At 47.8% G+C, this 20,600-nt stretch overlaps 1 protein-coding gene across 6 annotated transcripts in view; it reads left to right on the plus strand.

The window, feature by feature from the left end:
- The window catches only part of LOC109874410 (spectrin beta chain, non-erythrocytic 1-like), a 106,734-nt gene that overhangs the window by 73,674 nt on the left and 12,460 nt on the right, over positions 1-20,600 (plus strand). For all 6 annotated transcript variants that reach the window (XM_031808783.1, XM_031808782.1, XM_031808784.1 and 3 more), the window contains 25 exons: positions 37-117; positions 887-1,002; positions 1,486-1,598; positions 1,718-1,905; positions 2,025-2,142; positions 2,309-2,467; positions 2,894-3,196; positions 9,027-9,180; positions 9,328-9,722; positions 9,874-10,137; positions 10,475-10,686; positions 10,980-11,117; positions 11,242-11,461; positions 11,642-12,178; positions 12,270-12,563; positions 12,724-12,870; positions 12,990-13,253; positions 13,411-13,641; positions 13,757-13,846; positions 13,964-14,254; positions 14,413-14,543; positions 14,973-15,177; positions 15,881-16,255; positions 16,469-16,713; positions 16,859-16,997. In XM_031808783.1, the coding sequence (XP_031664643.1) occupies positions 37-117; positions 887-1,002; positions 1,486-1,598; positions 1,718-1,905; positions 2,025-2,142; positions 2,309-2,467; positions 2,894-3,196; positions 9,027-9,180; positions 9,328-9,722; positions 9,874-10,137; positions 10,475-10,686; positions 10,980-11,117; positions 11,242-11,461; positions 11,642-12,178; positions 12,270-12,563; positions 12,724-12,870; positions 12,990-13,253; positions 13,411-13,641; positions 13,757-13,846; positions 13,964-14,254; positions 14,413-14,543; positions 14,973-15,177; positions 15,881-16,255; positions 16,469-16,713; positions 16,859-16,997 (5,410 nt within the window). The remainder of the gene's footprint in view (positions 1-36; positions 118-886; positions 1,003-1,485; positions 1,599-1,717; positions 1,906-2,024; positions 2,143-2,308; positions 2,468-2,893; positions 3,197-9,026; positions 9,181-9,327; positions 9,723-9,873; positions 10,138-10,474; positions 10,687-10,979; positions 11,118-11,241; positions 11,462-11,641; positions 12,179-12,269; positions 12,564-12,723; positions 12,871-12,989; positions 13,254-13,410; positions 13,642-13,756; positions 13,847-13,963; positions 14,255-14,412; positions 14,544-14,972; positions 15,178-15,880; positions 16,256-16,468; positions 16,714-16,858; positions 16,998-20,600) is intronic.

Here is a 20,600-nt window from a genome sequence, read left to right on the forward strand (position 1 = left end):
GTTGATGATTAATGAGCTATTACCTTGACTCTGCAGGTACCCCAACGTCAACGTTCACAACTTTACCACCAGCTGGAGAGACGGCTTGGCGTTCAACGCCATCGTGCACAAACACAGGTCAATTACCTTCCCCCTTTGTCCATGTTGTCTGTCACACTATGAAATAAGTTAGTTACTCATGTTAACTGTAGGCCCTGACATTGTCCTTCACCTGGCACTCTGTCCGTGTGAAGTGATATATTTATTCTGTCCGTGACTAGATGTCCAGTACCTTGGCCTGTTGTCCTTGCAGTGCCGTTGAGGAATAGGCCTTTTGACAGGGGGGGGGGGGGGGGTCTGTATCCCCATAAATGGATGAAAATAAAATAGGAGTTAGTTGACCTAGATAACGAATAAAACCAACTCGTTTTGCATGCAAGGCCATGCCTGGTGACTCACCACTGCCCTCTGCTGGTGACTCCTACTGCATTACGGTGGGACTCAGACCCCTAGAGTGTGATTTTTATCATGACAAGTACTGTAACAAATGGAGGCCCATGGATGATGCTCATCAGTTAAGTACTGACACATTTGAATGTATGCCTGCAGCTAGTGTTTATTGCTCACTTGAGACTCAAAGTACGAGTAGTTTGAAATGTGGACTGAATGAGCTACAAGGCAATCAAGGACATTCTGTCACTGTCATTTTCCTTATCTGATTAGAATGGAGTCGATCTGAATAAATGGAACAATGTTGAAGTTGACTTTGCCTACACATCTTAGAATGTACAAAAACATGGTCACGTGTTGATGAACTCAACATGTAGTGGTTAGGATGCTGTCTTTACGCCTTATACATGAGATTCCTTTCATTAAAAGCAACACCTGTGTTCCCCTCCCCGTCCAGACCGGACGTGATTGAGTTTGACACCCTGAAGCGGTCCAACGCCCACTATAACCTCCAGAATGCCTTCAACACAGCAGAGAATAAGCTAGGCCTCACCAAACTCCTCGACCCAGAAGGTGAGTCAGGGAGGTCAGAGCTCAGACTGGACAAGTGTCGGGATTGTATGTGGTCTCTGCCCTCGCCCTCTGGCTAGTTGTCACCAACACAGTGCTCCTGTCATATACCAGGCGAGCTGGATGGGGTGTGGGAGGAGGATTACTGGAATGAATTACAACTTAAGTGAGAATAGGGTCTATGTGGCCAGGCTGGCCATGGGGCAGGGCTTAATGATGCCCTCTGACATCACAGAGGAAGTCCATACATGGTGAGGGGTTGGCAACGCTCTGGGGCCATCAATCAGGGCACATTTAGAGACAAGCACCATGTGTGTTTAAGTTGAATTGACTGGGTTAAGATGGGAGACTGTGTGTGTGTGTGTGTCAGTGTGTGTGTGCGACTTGGATTGGAAGTTTGTGTGTGTGCATGTTTGTGTCAGTGTGTGTCTGACTGTGTGGGTAGTATGTGGAGAGGAGATGAGGATCAAATGTCTCTCTTTCCAGATGTCAACGTTGACCAGCCAGATGAGAAGTCCATCATCACCTATGTGGCCACGTACTACCACTACTTCTCCAAGATGAAGGCCCTGGCTGTGGAGGGCAAGAGGGTTGGCAAGGTGGGGTGCAATGGCTGTTTAACTTTTTATGTGTGTGTGTGCGTGCGTACGCGCATGTCTTCTTGTCACTGTCTTTGGCGCTTGTCTAACCCCTCTCTTTCTCCCTCCCTTCCTCCCAGGTGCTGGACTATGCCATTGAGGCTGACCAGCTGGTAGGGAACTATGAGAGCCTGGCTTCAGAGCTGCTGCAGTGGATTGAGCAGACCATCCTGACTCTGAATGACCGGCAGCTGGCCAACTCCCTAAACGGTGTGCAGAACCAGCTGCAGGCCTTCAACACCTACCGCACAGTGGAGAAACCCCCAAAGTACGACAGGGAGACACGCTGGGGGGAAATTTAGAATTTAAGAACAGGAGGGATGTTCTAGCAGGTTGGAATCATATTCCATGTTAGGTATCTTACCTGGCTGTGTTGGTGTTCCTCAGGTTCACAGAGAAAGGCAACCTGGAGGTGCTGCTGTTCACCATTCAGAGCAAGATGAGAGCCAACAACCAGAAGGTGTACATTCCCAGGGAGGGAAAGCTCATCTCTGACATCAACAAGGTATCACCCATAGGGCTGCAGTTACTCGCTGTTTAAATGCATTACTTGTCCTGAGTGGAGCTTAAATAAACAACAGTTAACCCTGCAGGTGTTTAAAATCATGAATAACACCCCTGGTTTAATTAAGGGACCTCTCTGACTAGCTGTGTTCTGATTGGCTCTGCAGGCGTGGGAGCGTCTGGAGAAGGCAGAGCACGAGCGGGAGCTGGCGCTGAGGAACGAGCTGATTCGACAGGAGAAGCTGGAGATGCTTGCTGCTCGCTTCGACCGCAAGGCCGCCATGAGGGAGACCTGGCTGAGCGAGAACCAGCGGCTCGTCTCTCAGGTAACACCCCTGGCTGAGACCTGATAATGTATTCACAATGAGGAGGAGGGTGGTTATATTTGTCTCCCAGGTGTCCACAGACCAGAGATAATCAGTAATCATAAGTGATGGTTGTGATTACATTATTTTGACGAGACATGTTTACTACAGAGCAGCCAGTCTAATTATCTAGTAATGTGTAGGGGAATGATAAATGACTACAGACACACTGTAGCTAGCTGATCTCCATTTTAATGGCATTTACAACTATAATTTGCTATCACTTTCATTTCTAGAAGTGAGAGTGAATTTAGCAATTTAATAGACAATTTAATACCCTTGTATGCATTTGCACACATTGACTCTTTCTCTCACATATACATTTATGACCAATGTACACACTGACCTCTCCCACTTCTAACCTCAATCTGTCCTCTTGTCCCTCAGGACAACTTTGGCGTTGACCTGGGAGCGGTGGAGGCCGCCACCCGTAAACACGAGGCCATCGAGACGGACATCGGGGCGTACGGGGAGCGGGTGGCGGCCGTGGAGGCGGTGGCCAGGGAGCTGGAGGCAGAGAACTACCATGACGTGCGTCGCGTGCTGGCGAGGAGGGACAACGTGCTGCGGCTGTGGGAGTACCTGAAGGAGCTGTTAGCCGCTCGCAGGGAGAGACTCCACGCACACCGAGACCTGCAGAGACTGCTGGAGGAGATGAGATACATCATGGACTGGATGGGAGATATGAAGGTACTGGAACATATCAACATGTCAACTCTGCACACACTATACAGTGGGGCAAAAAAGTATTTAGTCGGCCACCAATTGTGCAAGTTCTCCCACTTAAAAAGATGAGGTCTGTACACTTCAACTATGACAGACAAAATGAGAGAAAAAAATCCAGAAAATCACATTGTAGGATTTTTTATGAATTTATTTGCAAAATATGGTGGAAAACAAGTATTTGGTCACCTACAAACAAGCAAGATTTCTGGCCCTCACAGACCTGTAACTTCTTCTTTAAGAGGCTCCTCTGTCCTCCACTCGTTACCTGTATTAATGGCACCTGTTTGAACTTGTTATCAGTATAAAAGACACCTGTCCACAACCTCAAACAGTCACACTCCAAACTCCACTATGGCCAAGACCAAAGAGCTGTCAAAGGACACCAGAAACAAAATTGTAGACCTGCACCAGGCTGGGAAGACTGAATCTGCAATAGGTAAGCAGCTTGGTTTGAAGAAATCAACTGTGGGAGCAAATATTAGGAAATGGAAGACATACAAGACCACTGATAAGCTCCCTCGATCTGGGGCTCCACGCAAGATCTCACCCCGTGAGGTCAAATTGATCACAAGAACCACACGGATGGGACCTAGTGAATGACCTGCAGAGAGCTGGGACCAAAGTCACAAAGACTATCATCACTAACACACTATGCCGCCAGGGACTCAAATCCTGCAGTGCCAGATGTGTCCCCCTGCTTAAGCCAGTACATGTCCAGGCCCATCTGAAGTTTGCTAGAGAGCATTTGGATGATCCAGAAGAAGATTGGGAGAATGTCATATGGTCAGATGAAACCAAAATATAACTTTTTGGTAAAAACTCAACTCGTCGTGTTTGGAGGACAAAGAATGCTGAGTTGCATCCAAAGAACACCATACCTACTGTGAAGCATGGGGGTGGAAACATCATGCTTTGGGGCTGTTTTTCTGCAAGGGGACCAGGACGACTGATCCGTGTAAAGGAAAGAATGAATGGGTCCATGTATTGTGAGATTTTGAGTGAAAACCTCCTTCCATCAGCAAGGGCATTGAAGATGAAACGTGGCTTGGTCTTTCAGCATGACAATGATCCCAAACACACCGCCCGGGCAACGAAGGAGTGTCTTCGTAAGAAGCATTTCAAGGTCCTGGAGTAGCCTAGCCAGTCTCCAGATCTCAACCCCATAGAAAATCTTTGGAGGGAGTTGAAAGTCCGTGTTGCCCAGCAACAGCCCCAAAACATTACTGCTCTAGAGGAGATCTGCATGGAGGAATGGGCCAAAATACCAGCAACAGTGTGTGAAAACCTTGTGAAGACTTACAGAAAATGTTTGACCTCTGTCATTGCCAACAAAAGGTATATAACAAAGTACTGAGAAACTTTTGTTATTGACCAAATACTTATTTTTCACCATAATTTGCAAATAAATTCATTAAAAAGCCTGCAATGTGATTTTCTGGATATTTTTCCCCATTTTGTCTGTCATAGTTGAAGTGTACCTATGATGAAAATTACAGGCCTCTCATCTTTTGAAGTGGGAGAACTTGCACAATTGGTGGCTGACTAAATACTTTTTTGCCCCACTGTATATTCTCCCAGTGTAGAATATGTACTCTTGGTCATTGACAACCTTCTGTAATCCTGTACATTTCACTCTATCAACCCTGCATGCGAGTACTCCTTTCAAAATGGTTACCACTCCTGGGTGTAATGGGTTTACAGAGGTTGACTGGGTGAATTAAGTCTGTCTGAGTGTATTCTTAGCTCTTGGCCTCAGCTGATTCCTTTTCCCCTGACTACCTTAAAGGGCAAATCTGCCACTTTTCAACCCTGTATTCATTATCTCCAGCACCATACCAGTGTCTATATAAATGTAGGTGAAAATTAGGGATGTAACAATTCACCGATACACATCTGTCACTGATTCAAATGTTTAAGATACAAATGCATCGGTCTGCGGACCCCAACCCGATCCAAATGTAGCATGCATCAGTCACAAAATCAATTCAAATGTTACCAATTGCCGGTTCCCAAAAATGTCTTGCTCCTAGTACATTATTTCTACCTTCCGAAAAGACCTCATCTTTTGTGACAGCTGATGTGTCCTCTCTTTCAGTGTCCAACTGCATGTAACTGTGTTGACAGTCATTGATCTGCAAGTAATTTTGCATGCTGAATAACCCCAGGCCTTGTCGAACTGCACACTATGCCCAGCTTAGTGCATTGACCAATGTGAGGTATACGGCCTGTTCCTGACCTTGAACATCTGCGCAGCACCTTCAGAAATGTCTTGGGTGATAGGTTGTCACTCAACTAATAAAGCCTACTTTGTAATTTGATAGGTTATTGTTATCCCTGCGCTGTTGCAGATGGTTTTTACCGGAATAAAATGAACTCTCATCTAGCTATACCTGCTTACAATGCATTTGATTTAGATTGTTCAGGATCACCATCAGCAGTAGTTTTGGTCGTTTTTCTTTAAATAATCAATGTGTATATCGTAATTTTTTGATATACAGGGTAAAGTTGATAATTTCACAACGAGGACAGCAAATCACTTTTGCAAGGCGCACAGCATGGCCGAATCGAGAGAAGAGATGATCACTCACAAACCGGTCAAAACCATTTGATTTAGAAATGAGGGTGAAATTCAAAGTTGTTTATTAGGTACACTCATCTAGTACCGGGTCAGACCCCCCCCCCTTTGCCTCCAGAACAGACTGAATTATTTGTGGCATGGAAACATTGCGCAATTGGTATCAAGGGACCTAACATGTTCGAGGGAAACTTTCCCCACACCATTACACCAGCCTGTACTGTTGACACCAGGCAGGATGGGGCCATGGACTCCTGCTGCTTACTCCAAATCCTGACTCTGCCATTAGGATGATGAAACAGGAACCGGATTCGTCGGATCAGGCAATGTTTTTCCACTGCTCAATTGTCCAGTGTTGGTGATCTTGTGCCCACTGGAGCCGCATCTTCTTGTTTTTAGCTGATAGGAGTGGAACTTGGTGTGGATGTCTGCTGTAATAGCCCGTCTGTGACAAGGACCGACGAGTTGCGCGTTCCGAGATGGCGTTCTGCACACCAATGTTGTACTGTGGTGTAATGTGCCTGTTTGTGGCCTCCTGTTAGCTTGCACAGGTTTTGGCCATTCTCCTTCAACCTGTCATCAACGAGTTGTTTTCACCCACAGGACTGCTGCTGACTGGATGTTTTTGGTTTTGTTTGTCACACCATTCTCTGTAAACCCCAGACACTGTCTTGCATAAAAAGCCCAGGAAGCCGGACGTTTCTGAGATAAGGAACTGGCGCGCCTGGCACCGACGATCATACCACGCTCAAAGTCACTTAGGCCATTTGTTTTGCCCATTCTCACATTCAATAGAACAGTAACTCAATGCCTGTCTGACTGTTTTATACAGCAAGCCATGGCCACGTGACCCACTGTCTGTAGGAGCAACCATTTGTGTGAATGGGATGGTGTACCTAATAAACTGTCCACTGAGCTATGTCATAGCTCATTTGTAAACCATATATATTGATACATTACTAGCACAAACACTTCATCTGCAAAAATATCAAGTTAATTAGTGGGTGATGGTGATTTCAGAACCAAAGTCTGGGACAAAAAAACATACGCTACATGTCCCCTCCGTTTTCTGATATTGGTAGATGCCTAGTCTCCCTTATTGCTCAGCTCAGGTGCCTACATAGTACATACACCATAGCCATGAATCATTTACACACACACACACACAAACACACACACACACACACACACACACACAAACACAGAAGTCGGCTCAGACAGATCCAGCTCCGAGAGGCTCAGCTCATGAGTTCCATCAGCAGCAGATGTTAATTTAGAATAGAAAATGTGTTTATGCAACAAATGTTGGTGCATCGAATTGCACCGAAACGCATTGATTCATTCTGATATCAAACCAAATCACACCGAATCATTTCAAACTAAAACGTATTGTTCCTGTATCGTATCGGAGCCCATGTGTCTAGATACGTATCGAATCATTTTGAAAGGGAAAGATGCGCATCCCTAGAAGAACATGGCATATTTGTATGACCTGTGGTTAACAAGATAAGCAGAAAGGTCCTAAAACATGTTTTTCTGTGACATCACAGGGCAGGGTTAAAAATAAGAAAAGCAGTGACGGCCTGCAAGGAGTTTCTAGCCAGGGTGAGGGTATTTTCTTGCTCCTCACTTCACCGTGAATCTCAGTGTTTGAAAATAACTGTTTTTAAATGCTTTAATCCCTTACACTTGTGGAAATAGGCCTATATGGATAGGGTCAAATGGATATGCTTCTAACAGAACTACAAAAAGCATATCCATGACCATGGTAGCAATTGAAAGAACACTTTGGAGATTTATGGGGAAATTATCAGAACAACAGTTCACCTGACACAAGGCTAAATCCAAACATTACACTCTTGGTTTTGTGCATTTCATTTACTGTACATTTCATTTGTCAATAACGAAATCTGAAAATACTCTGGATGCATCATTTTGGAAGATTATTCTAGTACCAACGTGGCTAGCTAAGCTTTTACAAATCTTAGTGTTAGGCTTTCAAAAGGCACTTCAGACAATCAGATCGTAATATTGGTGTGCATAGAATGGAGTCAAGGGCACCCAAGTGAATGTTCTGTTGCTAATAATTTTCTACACAATTCGACAAACGAGCTCATTCTTTTCAGGACAACCCAGGGTATAACTCAGGACAGCCTTCTAACTGTGGATCTAACATAGCGATCATAAACGTTGATACTGTACATTTTTTAAATGTAAGTTATCTAATATGGAAATGTGAAGTGCACATTTGGACTCATGGCTGTGTGGTTTGCTTGTACGACGTCAAAGCGGTATTCATTATAATCCTCAATGTCTCGTCTTTCAGAACAAATCAAGTCCTTTCGATTCACAGCATTTCCCTCACTCAGACAACAAATGTGCAAAAGTAGTGGAATGGATGGGGACATCTTCCTGTCGCACACGGTGCTCAAGTTTATAATGACTGTCAGTCAAAAGCCATACAGCGTTGTGAAGCAGAGAACCTGAGATTTGCTTCACCTGAGCTCTGTACAGCCACTCTGGTCCAATTTAGGCACTGACTGTATCAATGACAAAATGTGTCATTTTCAACCCTTATATGGGATTACAGGGACTGTGAGTGGAAAGGGTTCATTTTTGAAATAACTTTTTAACTTTATTTATTTTAAATTCTAGAAACGTGCCGTTTTCACATATGTAGACACTGGTATTGTGCTAGAGATAATGAAAATTAAGTTGAAAAGTGGTAGAATCGCCCTTTAACAGATTGATGTTTATTGTGATTATGTTGTGATTCAGGGAGCCTCATCAATACCAAATGAGCACTCTGTTTTCTCAAGATAAAGTCTTGCTTATCAGTCACCGAGAAAGCTTGCCCCTCATTTACGATATTGACAGCTTTGCTTAATCTCTAACTCTCAGTGCCTGCTGGAACCATAATGTCTTACCAATTCTCTCTCCCATTACCATCTCATTAGGAGCATGTCTTCACTAGGTAGAGAATGTAGTATTTTATTAGGATCCCCATTAGCTGCTTCTAATGCAGTAGCTACTCTTCCTGGGGTCCACATGGAACATTGATAGACAAGAACAGCTCAAGGACAGAGCTACATACATGTATATGATAATATAAAGGTTCTGTACTGAGATAACAGAGAGAATTATACTATAGGCCTACATAGTCCAGACATGGTGAATGACTGTGTTTCTAACATGTCTTCCTGCCATGTGCTCTCCCAGGGTCGTCTGCAGTCCCAGGACAGTGGGAAGCATCTGCATGATGTGGAGGACCTGCTGCAGACTCACAACCTGGTGGAGGCAGACATCTCAGCCCAGGCAGAGAGGGTCCGCGGGGTCCAGAGAGCTGCTCAGCGCTTCACCTCCGACCAACAGGGTGAGACTACACAAGTGTTATACACACATTGTTACTGTTTGAGTAATTTTGAAAAAGATAACATTTGACTACTATGCAACATTTGTTTGGTTGCCCCTCCACTGCTAACTAAATAACTAGCTATTTTTCTCCATCTTTCTCTCTCAGTCTACAAGCCGTGTGAGCCGGCGCTGGTGGGAGAGAAGGTGTCTCTGCTGGGCCGGGCCTATGAGGAGCTGGGCCAGCTGGCTGGGGAGCGGAGGGAGCGCCTGGAGGCCTCACGGCGCCTCTGGCAGTTCCTGTGGGAGATGGGAGAAGAGGCGGCCTGGATCAGAGAGCAGGAGCAGATCCTGTCAGGAGGAGACTGTGGCCGCGACCTCACCTCCGCCCTGCACCTCCTCAGCAAGCACGAGGCCTTCAGGGACGAGATGGCAGCCCGCTACGGTCCTCTCGGCCACAGCATTGCCGCCGGACAAACTCTGGTGGAGGAGGGACACTTTGGAGCCCCAGAGTGCACTGAGAGGATCAGGGACGTACGTGCTCAGTGGGCACACCTGGAGGAGGTCAGTGGGCAGGGGAAAGGAAAAGGAGATGGACAAGTCTAGAGAGTAGTCAGTCCACCAGCAAAATGAATATATAGAGTATTAGTATTTCAGAAGTTGATGTATTCCCTCTGTTTGTATTCTGATTCCTTCTCTCTCCCTGCGTCCCCAGACATCCCGGCTGAGGGAAGTGCAGCTGAAGGAGGCGGTGGCCCTGCACCAGTTCCAGACTGACGCCAATGACATGGAGGCCTGGATCTTGGAGACGCTGCGCCAGGTGTCCAGCCAGGAGGTGGGCCACGACGAATTCTCCACCCAGACCCTAGCCCGCAAGCAGAGGGAGGTGGAGGAGGAGATCCAGAGCCACCGCACCCTCATCGACTCCCTGCATGAGCAGGCCCTCGGCCTGCCCCCGGTCCATGCAAACGCCCCTCAGGTCAGTTACCCCTGGAACAGTATACCAAACCAACTCCCACTTTCTACACTACTGCACACTCTCCTGCTGTTTCTCTCTCTTTCTGATATATACAGACACTGGCCCATACGTATTACATACAGACTCTCTCCGCTTAAGTGAGACATATTTTATTTATCGTTCCCATTCTGTATTTCTTGACTTGTTATTAACTCTGGTCAGAGGAGTGTCTTCTGGCTGACTGGTTGTTATTGACTCTGGTTATTGACTCTGGTCAAAGGAGCGTCTTCTGGCTGACTGGTTGTTATTGACACAGCTAGAAGATGCTTCGCTTGACTGATTGTTGCTGTCTGTGTAGGTGGAGGGGCGTCTGCCTGCTATTGAGCAGCGCTATGAGGAGCTGGTGTCTCTGTCTGCATCGCGGCGTCAGGCCCTGGAGGGGGCGCTGGCCCTCTACCGCATGTACAGCGAGGCGGGCGCCTGCCAGCTGTGGGTGGGGGAGAAGGAACAGTGGCTGGACGGCATAATGATCCCCACCAAACTGGAAGACCTGGAGGTGGTGCAGCAGAGGTGAGCTGGGGAAGGGAGGAATAAGGGAGGAGTGTTAGAATGATGTTATAAGAAGAAAGAAATGATCTGTAGGCAATGATTTAAATGGCCTTTCCTTGAGCGATATCGATCTGCATACTCACTGTGCTCTGGTGTATGAAGCGGATATCAAACTGAATATGTCTCTTCTTTTTAACATCAAAACAACATTTGAGTATGATAATATTTCACCTTTAGTCTCCCTTGTAGAGACAAAGCAATGGAAATATGAGTGATGCGAAATGAGACTGTCTGATGTATCTGTGTGTCTGCAGGTTTGAGACCCTGGAGCCTGAGATGAACAACCTGGGGACTCGTATCTCTGATGTCAACCAGGTGGCCCAGCAGCTCCTGGGATCAGATAACCGCAGCAAAGAGCAGATCCACCAGACACAAGACCAGCTTAACAACAGGTTAGTAGTACTCGACATGTCTCGGACATGAAAAACACACATACTATCTGATACACAGCCAATACTCTGTATAAAGTGAGCACTGGGAACAGGTATTGAGACTTCCCCTTGCTCTGGTCCCCAGGTGGAAGGAGTTCCAGCGTCTGGCAGACCAGAGGAAACAGGCCCTGGAGTCGGCCCTCAACATCCAGAACTACCACCTGGAGTGTAACGAGATCCAGAGCTGGATGAGAGAGAAGACCAAGGTGATCGAGTCCACCGAGAGCCTGGGCAACGACCTGGCTGGTGTCATGGCCCTGCAGCGCAAACTCACCGGCATGGAGAGAGACCTGGAGGCCATTCAGGTACGGCAGGGTCAACGGTTATGGAGGTGGACAAAGACTTAGGGTAAACCTAATGAAACCACAGCATCAGATCATTTTAAAGAGATGATCAGTATTAACTGTTAAAGACATCATCAATACTTTGAATAATTTTATGTCACATGTTGATGACAACCAGGTATATTTTCCATATCTTTTCAGGGTAAGTTGGACGACCTGAGAAATGAGGCAGAGAAGCTGGCTGAGGAGCACCCGGACCAGGCCGAGGAGATCCATGCCCACCTGGGGGGGATCCAGGAGGTGTGGGAGGAGCTCAACGCCACCATGAAGCGTCGTGAGGAGTCTCTGGGCGAAGCCAGTAAGCTGCAGGGCTTCCTCCGGGACCTGGATGACTTCCAGTCCTGGCTGTCCCGCACGCAGACCGCCGTGGCGTCTGAGGACATCCCTACCTCGCTGCCAGAGGCTGAGCGCCTGCTCTCCCAGCACGAGAGCATCAAGAACGAATGGGACAACTACAAGGAGGACTATGAGAAGATGCGGGCGGTGGGTGATGAGGTGACTCAGGGCCAGACGGACGCCCAGTACATGTTCCTGGCCCAGAGGCTGCAGGCGCTGGACACCGGCTGGCAAGATCTGCGCCGCATGTGGGAGAACCGCCACAGCCTGCTGGCCCAAGCTTTCGACTTCCAGACCTTCTTGAGAGACGTCAAGCAGGCTGAGGGCTTCCTCAACAGCCAGGTGAGGACCAGGACACCAGGGAAGGAGAAGAAACATACAAATATACTGTTTATCTTGATGAAGTTACTAATAGTTCTCTCTCCCTCTGTAGGAGTATGTGCTGTCCCACACTGAGATGCCCTCCAGCCTGCAGGGAGCAGAGGAGGCCATCAAGAAGCACGAGGACTTCCTGACCACCATGGAGGCCAGCGAGGAGAAGATCACGGGCGTGGTGGAGGCTGGACGCCGTCTGGTCAACGACCTCAACGCCAACTCTGACAAGATCCAGGAGAAGGCCGACTCCATCCAGGAGAGACATCAGAAGAATAGGGAAGCTGCAAATGAACTCCTCTCTAAACTGAAGGACAACCGTGAACTTCAGCACTTCCTGCAGGACGGACAGGAGGTACAAACCATCAACTAACTCTTACTATAATAATGGTGCTGTGATACATTTAATTGAGACACTCTTTGTCCTGTATTCAGAAATCTGACAAATCAGTAGTCAAGGTAATTAACCTGAGGTACAGTTCATTGAGTAATATCATTCTCCTTTTCCTCTGCAGCTGACTCTGTGGATCAATGAGAAGATGCTGACAGCTCAGGACATGTCGTACGACGAGGCCAGGAACCTCCACAGCAAGTGGCAGAAACACCAGGCCTTCATGGCTGAGCTGGCCTCCAACAAGGACTGGCTGGACAAGATCGACAAGGTACAGTATGACTATGAATGATTAAATATTCAAGAGAGGAAAAGTGGAAAAATAAATCAGAAAAGGTGTGTGTGCTCAGTATTTTACTGTCTGCCTCTCTCTCCCCTCTCCCCCGTTAGGAGGGCCAACTGCTGGTGACAGAGAAGCCGGAGTTGCAGCCTGTTGTCCAACAGACTCTTGAAGGCCTGCAGAGCCAGTGGGAGGAGCTAGAGAGCACTACGCGCACCAAGGCACAGTGCCTCTTCGATGCAAACAGGGCAGAGCTTTTCACCCAGAGCTGCTCTGCCCTGGACATTTGGCTGAAGAACCTGTCAGGACAGCTGCAGAGTGACGACTTCGGAAAGGATCTGACATCCGTCAACATCCTGCTCAAGAAGCACCAGGTGGGTGACATTACACTGTCCAATCCAAGCATCATCTTTACCACTTCAAGTCCTCAGTTGTCATACTCCTTTGTGACCATTTGAATGGATAAGTGTCACTTCAATATAAAAGAGGTAATAACAAACATGCTCTCCTTCTCCCCGTGTCTCTGTGTAGATGCTGGAGCACCAGATGGAGGTGCGTGAGAAAGAGGTGCAGTCGCTGCAGTCCCAGGCACTGGCGCTGTCCCAGGACGATGCTGGTGTGGCGGTGGTGGAGGTGGACGGCCAGCAGAGGAGAGTCACTGACAGCTTCTCCCAGCTCCAGGACCCCCTCAACCAGAGGAGGCAGCAACTGCTGGCATCCAAGGAGGCCCACCAGTTCAACAGAGACCTGGAGGATGAGATTGTGAGTGGGACCACCTGACTCTAAATTCAGAGATTTTAATACTGAATCATCATGTGTGTTGTATGCACAGTTTTCTCCTGTTTGTAATTCTTGTTTACTTTCTTCCATCACTTAGCTGTGGGTGAAGGAGAGGATGCCCCTCGCCACCTCCACAGACCATGGCAAGGACCTGCCCAGTGTACAGCTGCTCATCAAGAAGAACCAGGTGCATAGATGAGGGAGGAAGTCTGGACTTCTATCAGAGTGAAAGGACAGTGGGAGGAAATAATTCACATTGGAGAAGAGATGTTGCATTTGGCTAAACCTTTGTTTTGTCTCCCAGACTTTGCAGAAGGAGATCCAGGGCCACCAGCCCCGTATTGATGACATCCAGACCCACCGCAGGGGGATGTCCCCAGGGAAGGAGGAGGTGGACGGGGAGTGGCAGTCTGCTCTGGAGCAACGTCTGGTGGAGCTCCGGGAGTCCTGGGCCCAGCTCATCGCTGAGACAGATGAGCGCCACGCCCGGCTAGTGGAAGCTAACCGCGCCCAGCAGTTCTACACCGACGCTGCCGAGGCCGAGGCCTGGATGGGAGAGCAGGAGCTACACATGATGTCAGAGGACAAGGCCAAGGTGAGTGGAGAGACGGGCTGTAGCAAAGACGGGCTGTAGTTAAAAAGCTTTCTGTGTTAATGATGATGCTAATGATGTCCATTCTGCACACTCGATTGCTTTGTTTATCCTTTGCTTAATGATGCTGACTCCATATCTGTGATGTGTGTGTGACCCAGGATGAGCAGAGTGCTCTGGTGATGGTGAAGAAGCACCAGACACTAGAACAGGCCCTGGAGGACTACGCCCAGCCCATCCACCAGCTGGCCAACAGCAGCCGCACCATGATGACCAGCGAACACCCAGAGAGGTGAGAGAACACAACAGGTTAATAATGTGGGGTTGGGCCAGTAACCAAGTAAGCTTTGGGCCAACAACTGGCCTGACTCTCTCATTACAACTGGTCTGACTCTCTCATTACAACTGGCCTGACTCTCTCATTACATACAACTGGCCTGACTCTCTCATGACAACTGGCCTGACACTCTCATGACAACTGGCCTGACTCTCTCATGACAACTGGCCTGACTCTCTCATGACAACTGGCCCGACTCTCTCATGACAACTGGCCCGACTCTCTCATGACAACTGGCCCGACTCTCTCATGACAACTGGCCCGACTCTCTCATGACAACTGGCCTGACTCTCTCATGACAACTGGCCTGACTCTCTCATTACAACTGGCCTGACTCTCTCATTACAACTGGCCTGACTCTCTCTTATTCACCACTACTATTAGCGAGCGTATCAACCTACGGCAAGCCCAGGTGGACAAGCTGTACGCAGGGCTGAAGGACCTGGCTGAGGAGCGTCGTGGGCGTCTCCAGGAGAGGCTGAGGCTGACCCAGCTGAAGAGAGAGGTGGACGACCTGGAGCAGTGGATCGCTGAGAGGGAGGTGGTGGCTGGATCCCATGAGCTGGGACAGGACTACGAACATGTCACAGTGAGTAACACTTTTCTACTGTAGTTACTCTGCAGACTATCAGTGACATTTCAACTATCTACTAGCCCTAACCCTGAACTTAACCTTTATCCTAACCCCAGCACTAACCTTAACCCTTATTCTAAACCTAACTGTAACCTTAGCAAGCAGTTGCTTATCAACAGATAGTTTGTTAGTATGACCATCTGTAGAGCATCAATTACTGACCTTCCATTACTTAGTAACCCACAAACAAACACACACTTAGGACACAACATACACTTAGGAACACAACACACACAGGCACTGATTTCTCACCAACAACACTTTGTTCTTTGTCAGTATGATGTTCAACCATATGTAATCCCTCTTCTCCTTAGATGCTGCTGGACAAGTCAGTATGATGTTCAACCATATGTAATCCCTCTCTCTCTTTAGATGCTGCTGGACAAGTCAGTATGATGTTCAACCATATGTAATCCCTCTCTCTCCTTAGATGCTGCTGGACAAGTCAGTATGATGTTCAACCATATGTAATCCCTCTCTCTTTAGATGCTGCTGGACAAGTCAGTATGATGTTTAACCATATGTAATCCCTCTCTCTTTAGATGCTGCTGGACAAGTCAGTATGATGTTCAACCATATGTAATCCCTCTCTCTCTCTAGATGCTGCTAGACAAGTCAGTATGATGTTTAACCATATGTAATCCCTCTCTCTCTTTAGATGCTGCGGGACAAGTTCCGGGAGTTTGCTCGGGACACCAGCACCATTGGCCAGGAGCGCGTGGATGCCGTTAACGGTCAGGCCGATGACCTCATCGAGTCGGGTCACCCTGAGAACGCCAGCGTGGCAGAGTGGAAGGACGGGCTGAACGAGGCGTGGGCCGACCTGCTGGAGCTGATCGACACGCGCACCCAGATGCTGGCCGCCTCCTACGAGCTGCACCGCTTCCACCAGGACGCCCGCGAGGCCATGGGGAGGGTCCGGGAGAAGAAGGAGGCGCTGCCCTCTGACCTGGGCCGTGACCTCAACACCGTCCAGCACCTCCACCGACAGCACAATGCCTATGAGCACGACATCCAGGCCCTCAGTGGACAGGTAGCCTGCTGCTTTTAACTGTTGACTGCACCATGAATTTCCCGTCAGGGACAATAAAGAAGTTGCATTGAATTAATTTGGCACCATACAACGGGAGTTGTACACAATAAAATATTAGATTTAATGCAGACACTACGTGATATTAGCAGTTTGTCAGAGCAAAAGGTTAATTGTTTTTAAGCTCCCGTCTGCCCCATCCCTCTCCATCCCCAGGTGAACCAGGTGCAGGACGACGCAGCACGGCTGCAGAAGGCCTACGCTGGGGAGAAGGCTGAGGAGATCCACCGGAGTGAGCACTCTGTCACTGAGGCCTGGGAGGATCTGCTGGGGGCCGGCCAGGCTCGCCGACACCTCCTGCTGGACACCGTGGAGAAGTTCCGCTTCTTCAACATGGTGCGTGACCTCATGCTGTGGATGGACGGGGTCAACCTGCAGATCGACGCCCACGACAGCCCCAGGTCAGACCTGATCATCTTTCTGTTGTGTGTCATTGTTGTTCTCCATGTTAGTTTCATTAAGGTCAATGGTTAGGGCCCCAATTTAAAATCCCTTTCACCAATGCATTCCGCACCCCGCCCCACCCTCCCATCCTCTCTCTCTCAGGGACGTGTCCTCTGCAGGGCTGGTCATAGCCAACCATCAGGACATCAAGTCTGAGATCGAGACCCGGGGAGACAGCTTCACAGCCTGCAATGAGATGGGACACTCTCTCATCAACAACAACCACTATGCAGCTGATGAGGTATGGGCCTGGGCATGTCACCGTTACACCACATAGAGTACAGTACACACTCCCGTCAATTCACACACACTAGTATTTAGTCAAGTCATCCTTTTGTCACCAAGATGGCATAGTAGTCAGACGTCCTTTGTCCTCGTCTTGTCGTGTCCCGTATATATATATATTTACAACTTTCTTCGCATACCTTTTTATATATATTTTTTCCTTTCCATAAACTCATCTTCAAAACACTCTCCTGCAACCCGCCTCACCAATTTATATATATGTAAAAAAATATATATATATTATTTACCTCATCTGTAATCCTCCATAGAAGCTAACCAGAAGCTAGCCTGAAGCTAACCAGAAGCTAGTTAGCTTCTTTACTGGCTAATCGTTAGTATTCAGCTAACCACGGTTTGTGTTCATCAGCTATCCTTTAGCTCGAAAATCTATCGGCAGTTTTGTACGGCGCGGCTCGGACCGGAACATACCGGACCTACCGGACCTCCATGTCCCCGGATTTCAACCGCAAGCTCTGGACATTTATACCTGGATCTCGCAGCTAGCTAGCTGCTATCCGTTTTTTTTTTCTTCTTGGGCCTCTATGACTATATCTATTTTTTTGCGAATTGGATTGATCCCCTCTACCACACGGAACCCCACTAATCCTGCCGACGGAAACGCACGAGTTGGCTAAAAACAGACCTCCATCCTATGCTAGCTTGCTACCGATGGCCCGGCTAGCTGTCTGAATCGCTGTGACCCCAACCAACCTCACTACTCACTGGACCCTTTGATCACTCGACTAAGCATGCCTCTCCTTAATGTCAATATGCCTGGTCCATTGCTGTTCTGGTTAGTGTTTATTGGCTTATTTCACTGTAGAGCCTCTAGTCCTGCTTACTATACCTTATCCAACCTATTAGTTCCAACACATGCAATGACATCTCCTGGTTTCAATGATGATTCTAGAGACAATATCTCTCTCATCATCACTCAATACCTAGGTTTACCTCCACTGTATTCACATCCTACCATACCTTTGTCTGTACATTATACCTTGAAGCTATTTTATCGCCCCCAGAAACCTCCTTTTACTCTCTGTTCCAGACGTTCTAGATGACCAATTCTCATTGCTTTTAGCTGTACCCTTATCCTACTCCTCCTCTTTTCCTCTGGTGATGTAGAGGTGAATCCAGGCCCTGCAGTGCCTAGCTTCACTCCTATTCCCCAGGCGCTCTCTTTTGATGACTTCTGTAACCGTAGTAGCCTTGGTTTCATGCATGTTAACATTAGAAGCCTCCTCCCTAAGTTTGTTTTATTCACTGCTTTAGCACACTCTGCCAACCCGGATGTTCTAGCTGTATCTGAATCCTGGCTTAGGAAGACCACCAAAAATTCTGAAATTTTCATCCCAAACTACAACATTTTCAGACAAGATAGAACTGCCAAAGTGGGCGGTGTTGCAATCTGCAAAGATAGCCTGCAGAGTTCTGTCCTACTATCCAGGTCTGTACCCAAACAATTTGAACTTCTACTTTAAAAAATCCACCTCTCTAAAAACAAGTCTCTCACCGTTGCCGCCTGCTATAGACCACCCTCTGCCCTCAGCTGTGCTCTGGACACCATATGTGAACTGATTGCCCCCCCCATCTATCTTCAGAGCTAGTGCTGCTAGGCGACCTAAACTGGAACATGCTTAACACCCCAGCCATCCTACAATCTAAGCTTGATGTCCTCAATCTCACACAAATGATCAATGAACCTACCAGGTACCTCCCCAAAGCCTTAAACACGGGCACCCTCATAGATATCATCCTAACCAACTTGCCCTCTAAATACACCTCTGCTGTCTTCAACCAAGATCTCAGCGATCACTGCCTCATTGCCTGCATCCGTAATGGGTCAGCGGTCAAACGACCTCCACTCATCACTGTCAAACGCTCCCTGAAACACTTCAGCGAGCAGGCCTTTCTAATCGACCTGGCCGGGGTATCCTGGAAGGATATTGATCTCATCCCGTCAGTAGAGGATCCCTGGTTATTTTTTTAAAATGCTTTCCTAACCGTCTTAAATAAGCATGCCCCATTCAATACATTTAGAACCAGGAACAGATATAGCCCTTGGTTCTCCCCAGACCTGACTGCCCATAACCAACACAAAACATCCTATGGCATTCTGCATTAGCATCAAACAGCCCAGGGATATGCAGCTTTTCAGGGAAGCTAGAAACCATTATACACAGGCAGTTAGAAAAGCTTTTTCAAGCAGATATTTGCTTCCTGCAACACTAACTCAAAAACGTTCTGGGACACTGTAAAGTCCATGGAGAATAAGAACACCTCCTCCCAGCTGCCCACTGCACTGAAGATAGGAAACACTGTCACCACTGATAAATCCACTATAATTGAGAATTTCAATAAGCGTTTTTCTACGGCTGGCCATGCTTTCCACCAGGCTACCCCTACCTCGGTCAACAGCACTGCCCCCCACAGCAACTCGCCCAAGCTTTCCCCATTTCTCCTTCTCCCAAATCCAGTCAGCTGACGTTCTGAAAGAGCTGCAAAATCTGGACCCTACAAATCAGCCGGGCTAGACAATCTGGACCCTTTCTTTCTAAAATGATCTGCTGAAATTGTTGCCACCCCTATTCCTAGCCTGTTCAGACTCTCTTTCGTGTCGTCTGAGATTCCCAAAGATTGGAAAGCAGCTTCGGTCATCCCCCTCTTCAAAGGGGGGGACACTCTTGACCCAAACTGCTACAGACCTATATCTATCCTACCCTGCAATTCTAAGGTCTTCGAATCCCATTTCGAATCTCACCATACCCTCTTTGCTATGCAATCTGGTTTCAGAGCTGGTCATGGGTGCACCTCAGCCACGCTCAAGGTCCTAAACGATATCTTAACCACCATCGATAAGAAACATTACTGTGCAGCCGTATTCATTGATCTGGCCAAGGCTTTCGACTCTGTCAATCATCACATCCTCATCGGCAGACTCGACAGCCTTGGTTTCTCAAATGATTGCCTCGCCTGGTTCACCAACTACTTCTCTGATAGAGTTCAGTGTGTCAAATCGGAGGGTCTGCTGTCCGGACCTCTGGCAGTCTCTATGGGGGTGCCACAGGGTTCAATTCTTGGACTGACTCTCTTCTCTGTATACATCAATGAGGTCGCTCTTGCTGCTGGTGAGTCTCTGATCCACCTCTACGCAGACGACACCATTCTGTATACTTCTGGCCCTTCTGTGTTAACTGTGTTAACAACCCTCCAGGCAAGCTTCAATGCCATAACTCTCCTTCCATGGCCTCTTAAATACAGGTAAAAATAAATGCATGCTCTTCAACCAACCTCTTCACTGCCTGCACCTGCCCGCCTGTCCAACATCACTACTCTGGACGGCTCTGACTTAGAATACGTGGACAACTACAAGTACCTAGGTGTCTGGTTAGACTGTAAACTCTCCTTCCAGACTCACAATAAGCATCTCCAATCCAAAATTACATCTAGAATCGACGTCCTATTTCGTAACAAAGCATCCTTCACTCATGCTGCCAAACATACCCTTGTAAAACTGACCATCCTACCAATCCTCGACTTCGGCGATGTCATTTACAAA

Source organism: Oncorhynchus kisutch, linkage group LG29 (genome assembly GCF_002021735.2).
Source record: "Oncorhynchus kisutch isolate 150728-3 linkage group LG29, Okis_V2, whole genome shotgun sequence".
NCBI lineage: Eukaryota > Metazoa > Chordata > Actinopteri > Salmoniformes > Salmonidae > Oncorhynchus > Oncorhynchus kisutch.